Genomic DNA, 14,325 nt, shown 5'->3' on the forward strand with positions numbered 1-14,325 from the left:
CTGCGACTGCCGCGCTTAATGGGCACGAAACTCCGTACCAGGCAGTGGTCAGAAGACCCCAAAGGAGCATCGACGACAATCTGGTACTGTTCCGGGTGCGAAGTCAGCAGAAGGTCCAGTAAGGAGGCATTGTGGTTGTCCACGTCCGGGAGTCGCGTAGGCGACTCAACCAATTGGGACAATCCATTCGCCGTAGCAAGGTCAAAAACGGCCCTCCCAGCGTGGTCGGTGGTGCGTGATCCAAGCCAACTGGCATTGTGCGCGTTAAAATCTCCAAGTATCACGACCTCAGCAGAGGGGATCTGTGAGAGCATATCGTCGATGGCCGATTGCATGTGCTCCATGAGCCGATCCGTTTCCGCATTGCCACTGTGGGACCTGTAAAGGCATGCGTAGACACGGGTTCGATCGTCCGAGTCAACACGGAGCCAGATAGTCGACAGGTCCCGACCTTCAAAATTTGCAAGACGACGGAAACTTAGGTCCTCCCTTATGAACACAGCGACCCCGGCATGAGGCAGAAAGTTGTGTTCAATTTTGTAGCCGGGGTATTGGAGGTAGGCTGTGTCGCTCGGTCGGATAATTTGAGTCTCCGTCAGAAATAACAAGGCCGGCCGTGCCGTCTCAAGATGGTGGTGGACGGCATTCAGGTTGGAATGAAGACCCCTGATGTTACAGAAGTCCACGTTTAGTGTGGAAGGGGTTGCCGTGGAGCGTACGTCTCGTTTGCCTTGTTTGCGAATTTGACTTGTGCGCGGTACTGTGCCCTCCCCAGAATTCGAAGGGCAGCCTGAGTTTGAGGACTCAGGGAGGGATTCTCCAGCACCGGAGGTGCTGGTACCCTCCTGGGGTAGTTTCTCTTTAAGTGCCGCTTTCATATTCTAGGGAGGGGTGGGGGTTGGGCTCCGGAGCCCGGCATTACCTAGTGCGAAACGCAGTGGCATAAAGGCACTACTTAACGCCGGTTTTAAATGCCGGGGGTGGTAATGATCCGGTCGAGTCTGCCCATGCGTGTTGCCATTGCTGGCGACGTGACTCTACCACACGTACTTTAGTCGCCTCTTACGACACCATCAGTACCAGGGTGATCCTATTCTAGGCCGGGATCACACGGCTCAAAATATTAGATATTGAAACGCAATGCAGCTAATTATGTTCCAAAACCAGGAAAACAGCTATTGTATAAATATAAATATTCTTATAATATTATTTCAACAGTGTAAGGTGTAAATAAAAGTAACAATGTAAGGTAAATCTTTCATTTAAGCACAGGAAAATTTAAAGCATATAAACTCAAGAGGGGTGTTCCCCTCTAAACTGACTTGGTTACCCAAATTCAACATACAAAAAGTAAAGCAACAATACAGAAAAATAACATAAAAAATACTAAAATCAAATTCTAATTTTCTAAGTAACTTAGTTAAAAACTCACCTTTCCTACACTCGGTGAATTGTCTGTAACGAAACGCACGAGCACCGGCTTTTCGGAACCGGCCACGAAACCGAAACCAAGCTCAGGATCTCTGTCCAAGACCACATCACGAGGAGCTGGTGGTGATTCACAGGAGAGGCCTTCGGGCGCCACGTATGTTGTGGTTTTGTTGACATGGCTGAAATAAGAAAAAAGGTAATGCTATATATTTTTTAGCTTTTCCTATTACTTAATTTATTTTTATGACACATGTGTACCTTCTATAACGTAAAACTTTGCAATTAACAATAATTAAGAACGAAGAACGAAGACGATCGAATCGACGTTTTAGAAAATTTTAATTTTAACTTTAACTAAAAACTTTAACTTTAAAAACCAAAAGATACTCTAAGAAGTATCTCACGTCTTATATCTGACATAAAATATTTGTGTTGATGCTGGCTGGATAGGCCCAAGCAACCTTATTTGAAGATACTCCGCTTTCCACTATCCGCGCAATATTATAGATACTACATAACGAGTGGCGGAACTCAAGCTCGCGCTATGTCTTGTCTAGAAAGAGGAAATTAAAATAATATTTTTTGCCTTTACTTTGCCTTTCACGTTTACGTATACGTATCAACACTTACTTAATATAATATGGTTTCCCTCTACAATCTAACGCTTGTTCCCACCCGTATGGCAGATCTTCTTCTTGAGGACTGTCACTTTCTTTCACCGGCCAGCTCTCTACTGGTGGCAGCCAACTTGCTGTTCTTGTGATATGACTGAAAATAAATACAAATAATGTAAACTCTATTACTTTAAAACTAAAGCTAACGAGTTCTTTTTTTTTCAGCTTAATAAGCCTTGAATGGGAATCGAACCCTCAATCTGTTCCGTTTACAGTCATACGCTTGTGCCCCTCTGCACCACGACTGCCCTCAGAATTCTTTTTTGTTAATTTTATTGTGCTGAACAGTTTGTTTGGTTTAACACCCTTAATCTTATGAGAAAATCCTTTTAATGTTAGATAGTCCAACAACGAAGAATATGCTGTCATATCATCACGTTCATTTCGACACTAGCACTCTGACCGTGGGTTACACGGTCAGAGTGCTTAGTGCACTTAGGATGTGCCATAACTCATGCGTCATACTCTACTTTTAGTTATTTCCATTTGGTGAAGGCACTAGTAAAAGCATGCTTTACATAAAATACAAAAAAAGTCATACAAAACGACATGTCATATATAAATATATTGAAAGAGCTCTACATAATAGCTAATTTACATAGGTGATTCAGGTGCTGAAGCCGCTGAGAGCGGAAGCTTCGCATAATTATAATATAAAAATACTATTTATACCTTAGCTGTAGCTGTATAAAAAAATGTGGACATAAATTGTACCATCAAAAACATTGAAACAGCTTTACATAATAGCTAACTTACGCAGGTGGTTCCCTGACCCAAATAGAAATAAGCCATATTGTACGGATTTCGTAATGAACGTGCGATTACGAGGTTGCAAACGAGGGCCCATATTTTTAGTATCATCCCTCAAGTATTTTGCAGCTACTTAGTACGAAAAGAAAAAGAGTTTTGTATCTTTTTCTAAGCTAATATGCGCATTAAATGTAATATAGAGAGTGAATTATTTTTAACTGCAAGCTGTATCCTGCACGTAGCGTGGAGGCTAGAAGGAACCTGAGAATCTAGTATTAAGATTAATATAACCAGATATAGAGAGAAGACAAGACAAGACACATATAAAAAGATTTTAATACGGTTTTCAGTATGAGATTGAATGACTCAAGAAAACAATCTTATTCTTCCAAATAAATACCAACGACTTAAATATTAATTAAACTCCCTGGACCTAACCGGTCCACGCGGGCGGAGCCACGAGCGGAACATTTACTCGTATATACTATGATCAATTATTACAAGGTTTTTTTGTTGGCAACTCTGAAGGGAGATTTTTGAAAGAAAACAGCGCAGCCTAAGGATTATTTCAAAGAATAAATATTCATTTGGGGAGAGAGACTGCTTTTTACTGAATATTTTATAAGACACTTGGACGGAAATATCTTATTTTTAGGAGCACAAGTAAATGTAAACGCGACGGTTGTGAGTTTGATTCCGTCTTGCGAAAATGAAAAATTAAATATTTGCCTTTTCTCGCTGGTAACAGAGCAAAGAGCAGTGTTGAGTTCTGCCATTCCTTAACAAGTACTGCCAGAATGCCCATCCATATTGCCAAAGGTTTCCATATTGCCTATTCCTACCCTGCTATGTGCGGAATAAAACTTGTATAGTTTTTAAGTTTGTTTTTTCTCGAATAATATGATAGTCTAGAGCTCGTAGCAGGGTAGGCAGAAGGAATTATGAGAACCTAGTGTTAGACCTAGCTAGATTTCTGGACGCATTGTGAGACGTGTTTTTTAATTATATATTTCCCGTAATAGGAATCAAACCCACAACCTGTCGCGTTTACAATAGCACACTTGCGTACCTATTGTACGAATACAATACCATCAAAATATTGTCGTCAAAATCAAACTTTGGAAATGCATTAAGCAACCTTTACAAAGTAATATAAGGGCTTATAAAGACGCTTTCAACCATATTAGACTTTTCCGGCCCTAATATAACAGTCATCAAAATTCCCTTTTGGTTGTTACTTTTGTCAATTTCAATTTGTACCCTAAATAAAGAAACTTAGAGTATGTATTACGAAATGAGGCAAAAAAGAGAATTTTCGAAGCAATTTAACGTTTCTTCTATGTGTGACATTAGGAACAATGTGTTTTGGTACTTAACATTTTTATAATGTATTGAAAAGGAAAATAAAGATAAAGATCTTTTGACGACATTGAGATGAGTGGTGCTCAGCGCTCTGGTTTGTTTTACCAATATAAATAATGATTGCTCCGAGTGGAATCGAACCATCCACTACAGCGTTCACATTCACTGTCTGTTCACATTAAAAGTATACATTTTAAATTAATTGCCTCAAAAATTTTGGCGAAATGTGTAGAGACTGTCTGTTTGATGTCTTTAAGGGAGCGGAATGTATTAACATTATGTTCCCAGGTTCCCTCCTCCTACCTAACTAAGTGAAGGATACTTCGTGAAGCTATTTATACAAAACTAGCGGACGCGCGCAGCTTCGCTAGCTTATTTATTGTAATAAATCACGAAACATGTTCAATTAAATATTTTTAAGAGTCTTAAATTTCAAATTTTATAATAATCGGTGGCGTTTTTAAGATTTTTCCATACAAACTTTCAACTCCTTATTTGCACCCTTAGGGGGAGAATTCTAGAAAACGATGAAACACGTGTTCAATTAAATACTTTTAAAAATCTAAATTTCAAATTTTATAAAGATCGGTGCCGATTTAAATTCTTTTCCATACAAACTTTGAACCCGTATTTGACCCCTTTAGGGTTAAAATTTTTCAAAATCCCTTCTTAGTGGATGTCCCGATTATGAAAGTAAACATCTGTCGTACGTAATTTCACGTTTCTACTATCAGCAGTTACGGCTGTGCGTGCGTCTTACCTCAGTCAGTGAGGACAAGTCCTTTTATATATATAGATAATCCAAAACTAGTTAAAATCGTAATTTAATTTATAGTAACATTTCTAATGTAGGTGTACTCGTATAAAGTTATACGATAGTTACATAGGTGACCGCAGCCACTCTGGCAGTCTGCGGTCCCGCTAATTCAATTACCTACTTGTTGTTCATACTGTGATTTGCTTCTATTTTCATTTACATATTGTATTATTGTACATTTTACCTGTCATTTATTCAGTCCGTTTAGACCATAGCGTTTGGCACTTCGTTTGGTTTGGTTCTTTTGGTTGAACGCACTTATCTCAGGAAATATTAGTTAGAAAAAACTTTTTGTATTAGGCTCTATGCTTATTTAGGGCGCGAAGTTGTGACTAAAAGCTAGTAATATACATATACAGATCTCTAAGAAAAATTATACTTTTTTTTTACCATCACGATGTATTAGGCAGAGGGCGCTTAGGAACCTAGCATTCAGACACTCCGCACCCATTGAGACACTTCTGTACCTCACATTCTGGCAAATTCTTGAGGCATTTCTTGTCTACAATCGCACGTTGTTCCCCTGCGCCGACTTTACATAGATAATAAACATATATAGATAATCATGTCGATTCAATCCAATAATCGTGTACCATTTATGTCCCCAAAATACGTTTGCGTAATCCAATTTCGTACGATGTTAGGGTACGTGTATAGTAACTTTTGTAAGCTCTAAATATAAAATTATATAAGAGGTGTAATAAAATTAAGTCCTTTCTTTATTTTTCTCTATTTATTCTTTTTCTAAGTTTCAAGGCAGGCAGTGTTAAGACACTACGTTCTCCACTTTTCACCCAATTTTTATTATTTGTGAAATAGTAGAACTCAACGCCGCGATTTTTATACGGGGTAGTTCATTATCCTTAAAAAAAATATTTATGAAGTTATGATAGTGCGGCCTTAGGGTTGGTTACTTTACGTCTCCGGCGGAACTTAACGCTATGCTGGATCTTGTGTCTTATCATTTGATATTATAGTTTGTATCTACACTTGTTCAATAGAATGAAAATAATTATTTGCAAAATGTTTACAATCCTGAAACTTCAAAAGTAAAAATCTTTCTACAGGGACGTTAAAATCAAAAATAAAAACCACGTTTTTCCTTAGTATAAGTAAGAAAACAAGATTCAATATAAAGCGACCCTATTCCTAAAGCAATAAGTCACAGCCATTAGAGCTGAAAACATTCAATACACGAACTGCCCTTCGCTACACTCGGGTTTATTGTCTCACATAACGATTTATATGAATCGCTTATAAATATAAATATTATAATAAAGTTTCCTTTTATAGAGGGCTTTTAATGAATTATTAACACCAGTATAACCTATTATACTAATGTACTAATATTATAAAGCTGACGAGTATGTTTGATTGAACGCGCTAATCTCGGGAACTACTGGTTCTAATTGAAAATAGTTTTTTTGGTGGAGTGTCTATTTATTGAGGAAGTCTAGGCTATACAACTGAGATAATTCCGTTCCTCACTTTCTTACATACTTCTTTTTAAATTTTTTCTTAGCGTTTATTTTTGTTTAAATAAACTACGATCCGAAGAACTCCTTAATTAGTTTAAGTATCACGCGGTATTCCAATTTTCTGTAGTCTAGTAGTAGTAGTTTTCCGAAGTTAAAAAAGGTATGGCCTATGTGTCTGTAAGGTGCAGAGCTCAACGCTACATATTGTCTAGCCAACGAGTGAGAAAATGAGAACAATTCATTGAATACACTACCATCTCATACTCACAAATATAATCAATCATAAACTTTACACGGCCTAGCAGTGACCCACAAACATTCATTACAATTTTATACAAGAACTGAATTTGAGGAACAATGTGCTGAAAGCAGTCCTGGCACAAAGGCGTGAACAATGACGCTAATCCCCCATTGTTGGGGCGAGGCGACGGGGTGCGGTGCGCGGCGTGTGGGGCGACGCGATTTGCGACTCATACTTCTAAATAAATATTTTCCTTAGATTTAAAATGATAAAACATGTATTTTGAGATCAATAGCAGAACACTCCGTTATTTACATTTCGCCCGAATCTGAGACATTGTGCCTTGTGAGTGGTGGAATTCACGGCATTCTATGTTCTACCAGGAAAATGAGCTCATATCCATTAAGCTTACAGTCAGGCAAAGCAGGCAGGGTCGGCAGAGGGAACCTTGTGTTAATCTACAATCTGTTCTCAATTCACCGCTTATTTTTGGAGATATTGCTGAGGACTGATTTTGTTGCCAGATAGAGGAAAATAATATAATTAATTCCCCGAATGGGAACCAAACACACAACCATCTCGTTTACAATTAAACGTATAATCAAATATATATTAAAACTAGCGGACCCGGACGCGGCTACGCCTGCTTGAAATATAAGAATATAATTTCTATAGAAATATAATTTCAATCTAGATGAAATGCTAAAAGTGACTATTATATTTATTTTCATAAGGATGAATATCAAAATGACGCGGTAACGAACGCGGTCGCGTAGCGACGACGGTTGTTATTAACATGGCAGAATAAATTGCATGTCAAATTAGAAAGTATTTTAATTTATTAGTACATATGTGTAATATAATATTATATAGCCTATAGCACTTCTGAAGAATGCAGCTTTCATACAAAAGAAAAACAATGTAAATCGGACCGGTAGATCCAGAGATCTTAGCGTTCAAACAAACAAACAAACAAACAAACTCTTCCGCTTTATTATATTAGTATAGATACATAATTAAATGTATACCCCTATATATTGCGCTCTTCACCCATTGTAGAGTTATAAGATACGATCTCTCTGGTTATGCTAATTCGATTGCATGCACTTCGCCAGCATTAAAATGAAGTAGAAATATTCAACGAGATTTTTCTATTTAGGTCTGTACGAGAGCTTCGCGAGATATCTAATATTTTATTACTAAAGTATGGGTAATAATCTTTTTAAATTTTATTTATATTATTTTACTAGACACTGGGAAACTGGGAACCTAGTGTACAGTTCACTCTGTTTCTATTAAGAAACTTCCGTTCTCTACTTTCCGCCCATTGAAAGTATACATATTCCCAGTTATCCCCAAAGTAGCAGTTGAAGCCACAACTGTCGCGTTTCCACTGAGACGCTGTCCTATTTTGCCACGACGGCCTACGAAAACCAAAGATATCAAATATAGTCAAATGTAAAAAACAAAACAGACACTACACTAAGGTTACAATTTATACAAATATTTCATATAATTTAACTATAATATAACAAGTTAAAGCGGGCGAAGTCGGTCGCTAGTTAAGAGATAAAATGAAACAAAACTTACAATGTTTTAAGGTTTCATAAATTAAAAGCCTGAAAACAAACGATTATATTAAAACTTGGGATTACATTCCTTTATAATATAACTGTATAATGGCGAAGGCTCTCGGGTAAAGGGCAGTAACAATTTAAGTAAGATTAACTACATTAACCTACGGTCAGCTTAATAACAAGATGGCCTAAGCCGTAATGGGATAAATGATGCTGTGACACTATGAATTTAAGTACCCTTCAGGGACGTTAAATTGATTAAAAAAATTAAAATATGTCTCTTTCGAATATTAAACAATAATTTCTACCAGTTAGATAGATAGTAGGTGATATTTCCGTTCCCGTTCTGGTGTCGAGGCAACCGTGGTTGAGGTTAGCCAATCGACACGCAATGCCTCCAAAATTAGAAGTGTCTTAACACTAGGCTCCCTCTGCTACATGCGGGAAAACAATTTTTCAATACGAACCGGTAGTTTTTGAGATTTGCGCATTTCACTAAACAACTCTCTGCAGCTTTATAATAGTATAGATTAGTGCTTAGTATTTTTCTCTTGCTAGGTGTTGAATAAGTTTCTAGTAAACGTCTGTCGATATTTTTTTTAAACTTTTATAAAGACACTTATTTCTATGAACTATGTGGAAAACTTGAGATTTTAAACTTTATAATTAAACAACCTGTAACAGACAGCTTGGGAAACAGAAGTAGATTTTTCTGTAAAATACTTACTATTAATATTTTGGTCTTGATATTTCAATTACTTTAGATAGTGTAGTACATTGAAATATTTAAAACACATTTTTTATAGTTTCTATGGGTATGCGGAGTAGGCAGAAGGAACTTAGTGTTAAGACACTCCGTTTCCCTTGCACTGTTCAATTATCTTAACTTAAGTGAAAGTGAGTGAGTCTTTCCCCCGAGTGGGAACCGAACCCACGACCATCGCGTTTACAGTCGCACGCTTATGACGAAGAAAAAAGATAAAATAACATAAAAGACAAAAAAAATAACAATATTTTTTAAGCCTTTTATAAATAGTCATATTACAATAAACACTAATTTTTTCATTAGTTCATTTGAAGAACTGAACGATATCTAAAAGTAAATGGTAGAAAAGACGAGCCCTTAAAGAGATTAAGGGCTCATCAAATCAGCGAATCCTATTAGACCGAAAAGGTCTCAGTACAATTTGCAAATTTGTTTTGTCAAATGAAATACTCCTGGATCATAGAGTGGCCCCAATTAAGTATTTGCATTTATAAATATTCAATTATGGGGCCGTCGCGTCGCGTCGTGGCGTAGAGGCACAAGCGACTGACAACTGTAAGCGCGACGGTTGTTGCTCCGATTCCCACTAGGGGGAATGAATCAATATTTAAAATATAATTATTTTCATTTCTTCGCCCTGATATAAAGACAAAGCGAACCTTAAAAATTAATCAGTGAATCATATTTCCATAATTTCAGGTATACTAATATTTTAGTTGTTAAACATATTAAAGATAGATATGATAAATCTACGTCTACGTTAATATTATTAAGTTAAAGAGTTTCTTTAAGTTAAACTCAACGTACTAATCTAAGGAACTATTGGTTGAAAATGATTAACTGAGGAAGGGTGTAGGCTATATTCTTCTATATTATAACTTTTATCATATTTATCGTATCTACGAGGATGTATGGGTTAGTGGAATGAGTTACCTCGAGCACAAACCAAAAACGCTAACATAACCTAAGATGATAATAACCCAATGCACATACATACATACATAAGTATGAAATGGCTGTTTTAAAAAGCTCTCAGGGGAGCTTCAACCTGACGTGGGCTACTCGCACCAAAAGTAATACCTTAGGAATGTAGATTTATTAACTGTTAGCAGAGGAAAATATATGTATTTGTTTTGTGAATTTATTTTACTCTCACAGATTGTTGTAGCGGTGATCTATTTTATTAGCCGCTTTAATCTCCGCTTTCTGTATCCTATATAGAGCCTTTTGTCCGGTTTCTTTTAGCTTCCCGCTGTTACCTGCATATAGCAGGATAGGTAGGATTGTTAAGACACTCCGTTTCCCAAGCACCACCTATTTTGAGTAATCGAGACCTTGCACGTGTTGAGTGGTGGAATCCAAAGTCGCGTTCTATCCTGTTGCCAGGTTAGATTGGTGACGAGACTGGGAACAATGGTTGGGTTTATAATCTAACGGTGGCCCCATGCGCCACGACGGACTCAATAAATAAAGTATATATATATAAATATACAGAATCCTCAACTCGACAACTTCTTCTATCTACTATGTTCAATATGCACATACATAACCGCCACGTGCGGGTGGTTCGTTCTTACGTATCTGAACAGCCACGGTCCATTAAACACGTCGCGTCGCCGAGTCATTCTCTTCGCAATTTATTGATATTGCAACCATAGTTTTATATAATACATACAGGTTTTGCCCCTGTGCTCTTATAGAAATTATAAAAAAAAGTGATACAACTCTTTGTAAATACTTAAACAGACAAATAGACTATGTGATACAAAAACATATTTTTAATAACTAACTTTTTAAATAACAGAACGAGTAGTTCCTGATACTTACGGCTGCAATCAAACAAATTCTTTAGCTTTATAACATTAATATAGATAAAAAATGAGTTTAAATAGAGCAGATTTAAAAAAAATGCTAACTGTTAACGTAGTTGTTGTTAAACTAAAGCGGGTAAATGAAAATTATTCATCTTCCCTAGTGAGAATCGAAACCACAACCATTTGTATTTACAGTCACATGTTTACATGGGGTCTTTTCCAGTATTTCTGTACAACCTCACCAATATTAACAACGCTTTTAAAGAACGTTCAGAAAAAATATTTAATTAAGTAGAAAGGATCGAAGCTCAAGGCACATAGTAAATTAAAAGGTAGAACCAATGAAAATTGATGAAGCCACGTAATTTGTGAGGAAAATTGAAATTACTAAAGTAGACATCAGTAATATGGAGTACGTTAGCGAATTGGATTTTAATTAATGGATGACTTATGTTGGACTTTTTAAATATTTTTTTTTACATTTTGTAGAGGGAAAATATGTCACTACATTCTCTACCTTGTTTGGGTTTAAAATTTTTATTCTTGTTTGAGCATATCGGGGTTTTCGCCGGGTGGGCGGAACCGGGTGGACCGTACTTACCCCAAAATAGTCTGTGCCCATCTTAGAAATTTTACTAACTAAAAATTAACCCTGAAAAATAAAAAACAAACCTTTACACGAACATATCTGTTCAAAGCTAAGAGGCCAGGCCTCCTCTGTGAAATATCTCTAAATATGCTCATGTCCATCCCCAATTCCCCACGCTAGATAAACGCTTAAATTACAAGGTACGGCGGCAACGAACTCACAACCGTCGCTTTTATTCGTATTCTCTATACCGTTGTGCCACAACGGTCTCTATATACACTATTAACTACATAAAACACGAAAAAAACGTGACATTGTTCACGCGGAACACACAATAAATATACCATTTCGAGTAACTCGTTATAAAAGAGCTGGTTCAGAATGGTTATAATTGAATTGTTAGTTGACAGCTCTGTGAGGGAATGAAATCACGCGCTGTCACGTTTCCACGTGCATCTGTAAAATATTGTATTTCCGCTTTTAAAACTTTATTTCGTACGTTTTATTCGATTGTTTCGGTAATAACTATTCACTATTTCATTTTTTTAGCTGTACGCTGTATCCCTCACATCGCAGGGTATGCAGAGGGATACTGGGAACCTAGTGTAGTGTAATATATGGGTAGGTGGAGAGACACTCCGTTCTCCATTTGCCGCTGAACATTACTTTTGCTTATTTGTTTTTAATTGGAATTGTCAGAGAGAGTGTTCTTCACGTTTATTATTGCTCGTCATGCAAACAACTGCAATGAATGAGAATTGAATTTAGAACCTTTTTAAGATCCATCAAGATAATTAGGTAATTTATTTAGATTGATTAATACCATATACTCATACTTGATTAAGCATTATATGTATTCTCTATTGATTATAACACGCGTGATCAAATATCAAAGACCGCATATACATATAGACAAAGATAATCTATAATACCATCTATAGGTTACAAGTTAGGTAGATGTATTATTTCTGAGCTATAGATATATTAAGGTAGTTTCTTTTTAAGGGAAATCTACCCTATAAGAGAGTGTTAAAAGCTAAAGCTACAAATTTCATTGAGGGATATTATTTATGCAATTTTTTTATTCTCTAACGTCTAATATTCGATTCTACGGAGTTTTAGAAAAATATTAAAAGAATTACATTGTATTACATTTTTTTTCGAGCCCAAGGATAACGGTGTTAACCCAACTGGTTTTTACAGCGACACCAGGGTGGGGAGGCACTCTATCTCTAAGTTATTGCAAGCACTACGTGGCTACTTGAAAGCGGGTCGTCAGCAGCAAGGACGTTCTATACAGGGTTCTACGGGACTCTTCGAGATTATAACGGGACGGGATTAAAATCTTGTGACCATCGAATATGGTGGAAGATCGTTTTTCAACTAAAAATACAATTAGATGACAACAAATCAAACCACAAAACAATAACACATAACAATAAAAACATCTAAACAATTACATACATTCACATAGATTTATGACGTGTGTTCGTAACAGCACTATAGTTAACTACACTATACGAGTATAGGTATAGTATGTATACACTATACGTACATCTCATCGCTATCTGTGTAGTTTACGGTCGCCACATCCGTTATAACGTGCATAGTATGGTTAGAAACACAGCCGTACGACAATATCCGTATTATTATTGTTATTTACAGAAGGTTTGATGGTTGTATATTAAGTTTGACTGATAGTCATTTATAGAATTATATTCATTAGAATCGACGTTTTTCATGAATTGATTAGATAACTTTAACGGCGATCGAGAACATTTACTTATGTAAAGTATTATATTTACATAGAGGCTATCAAGTACTAAAACTAAGAGCGGCGTTAAGTTTCGCTATATAACACACAATGTCGCAGAACCCAACTTTTACGATGGTGTACTGTATTTTACAAATGAACCCCTCATTTGATACCCATATTAGGTTGGTTGTGCAAAAATATATAATCCGCAATTTTATTGTAGCGGCCATTTTGGATTAACAGCATTTATTATTAATTATATATAATTTGATTGTCATTAAAACTGAAGTCGTAATCCAAATTACACCTCAATTGGACACTGGGAAGTTCGTTGAATTGAATTTGGAAGATTTCACACACACACGCTAGCTAACAGGATAAGTTAAATAAAGACTTGTATAAAAAATTACTGTAATTTCTACGGTTCTCTTTTAAAATAAGAAAAATAATACAGAAATAATTACTACCTACTACATGATTGAAATAATTCTGCCCTAGTAACGTTAAATGGAACGTAGCCTATATTAGTTTCAATGTATTCTTTTAATAAAAACATTATTCAATTTGCGTCGTGGTGCAGCGGCAGAGTGTGTACTATATACGCGACGGTCGTGGGTTCTATTCCCTATAGAAATTAGGGAACAGAACAGAATCTTAACTCTAGGTACCCTCTGCATGAAGCTATTATATTTGATATACGTTAACTAGCTTAGCTTTCAATGCAAACCAAAAGTTCCTGAGACAAGCTCGTTAAACCAAACTTTAACTTTATTATATCCACAATATTCCATTACACACTAATATTTCCCTACAGCACCTAACACTTACCTCACAGGTAAACGACCCCTATTCCCCGCCAAGGATATGACGCGCAGACTACGCTTGGGCTTAAAGAAGAAACACAACAACGACAGACCAGTCATGACGTAAACAAGACTTGCCCGAGCCGTGAACTTTAGCCGACTAACACTAACACTAGGTTTCAGATTTCAGTTAAAAATCCTAGTTTTCTAGAGAATATAGGAGAATAGGGTCGCACATTAATTCAGTGGTTTACAGCACTGTGTCTT

General features: G+C 36.5%; 1 protein-coding gene across 1 annotated transcript in view; it reads right to left on the bottom strand.

The window, feature by feature from the left end:
- The window catches only part of LOC146529106 (uncharacterized), a 143,863-nt gene that overhangs the window by 12,012 nt on the left and 117,526 nt on the right, over positions 1-14,325 (bottom strand). The window contains exons 3-4 of the mRNA XM_085202290.1: positions 2,062-2,199; positions 1,433-1,610 (exon numbers count right to left, since the gene is read on the bottom strand). Of these exons, the coding sequence (XP_085058416.1) occupies positions 1,433-1,610; positions 2,062-2,199 (316 nt within the window). The remainder of the gene's footprint in view (positions 1-1,432; positions 1,611-2,061; positions 2,200-14,325) is intronic.

This window comes from Heliconius melpomene, chromosome 18 (genome assembly GCF_056956725.1).
Source record: "Heliconius melpomene rosina isolate 202511_hmr_F chromosome 18, ASM5695672v1, whole genome shotgun sequence".
Classification (NCBI taxonomy): Eukaryota; Metazoa; Arthropoda; class Insecta; order Lepidoptera; family Nymphalidae; genus Heliconius; species Heliconius melpomene.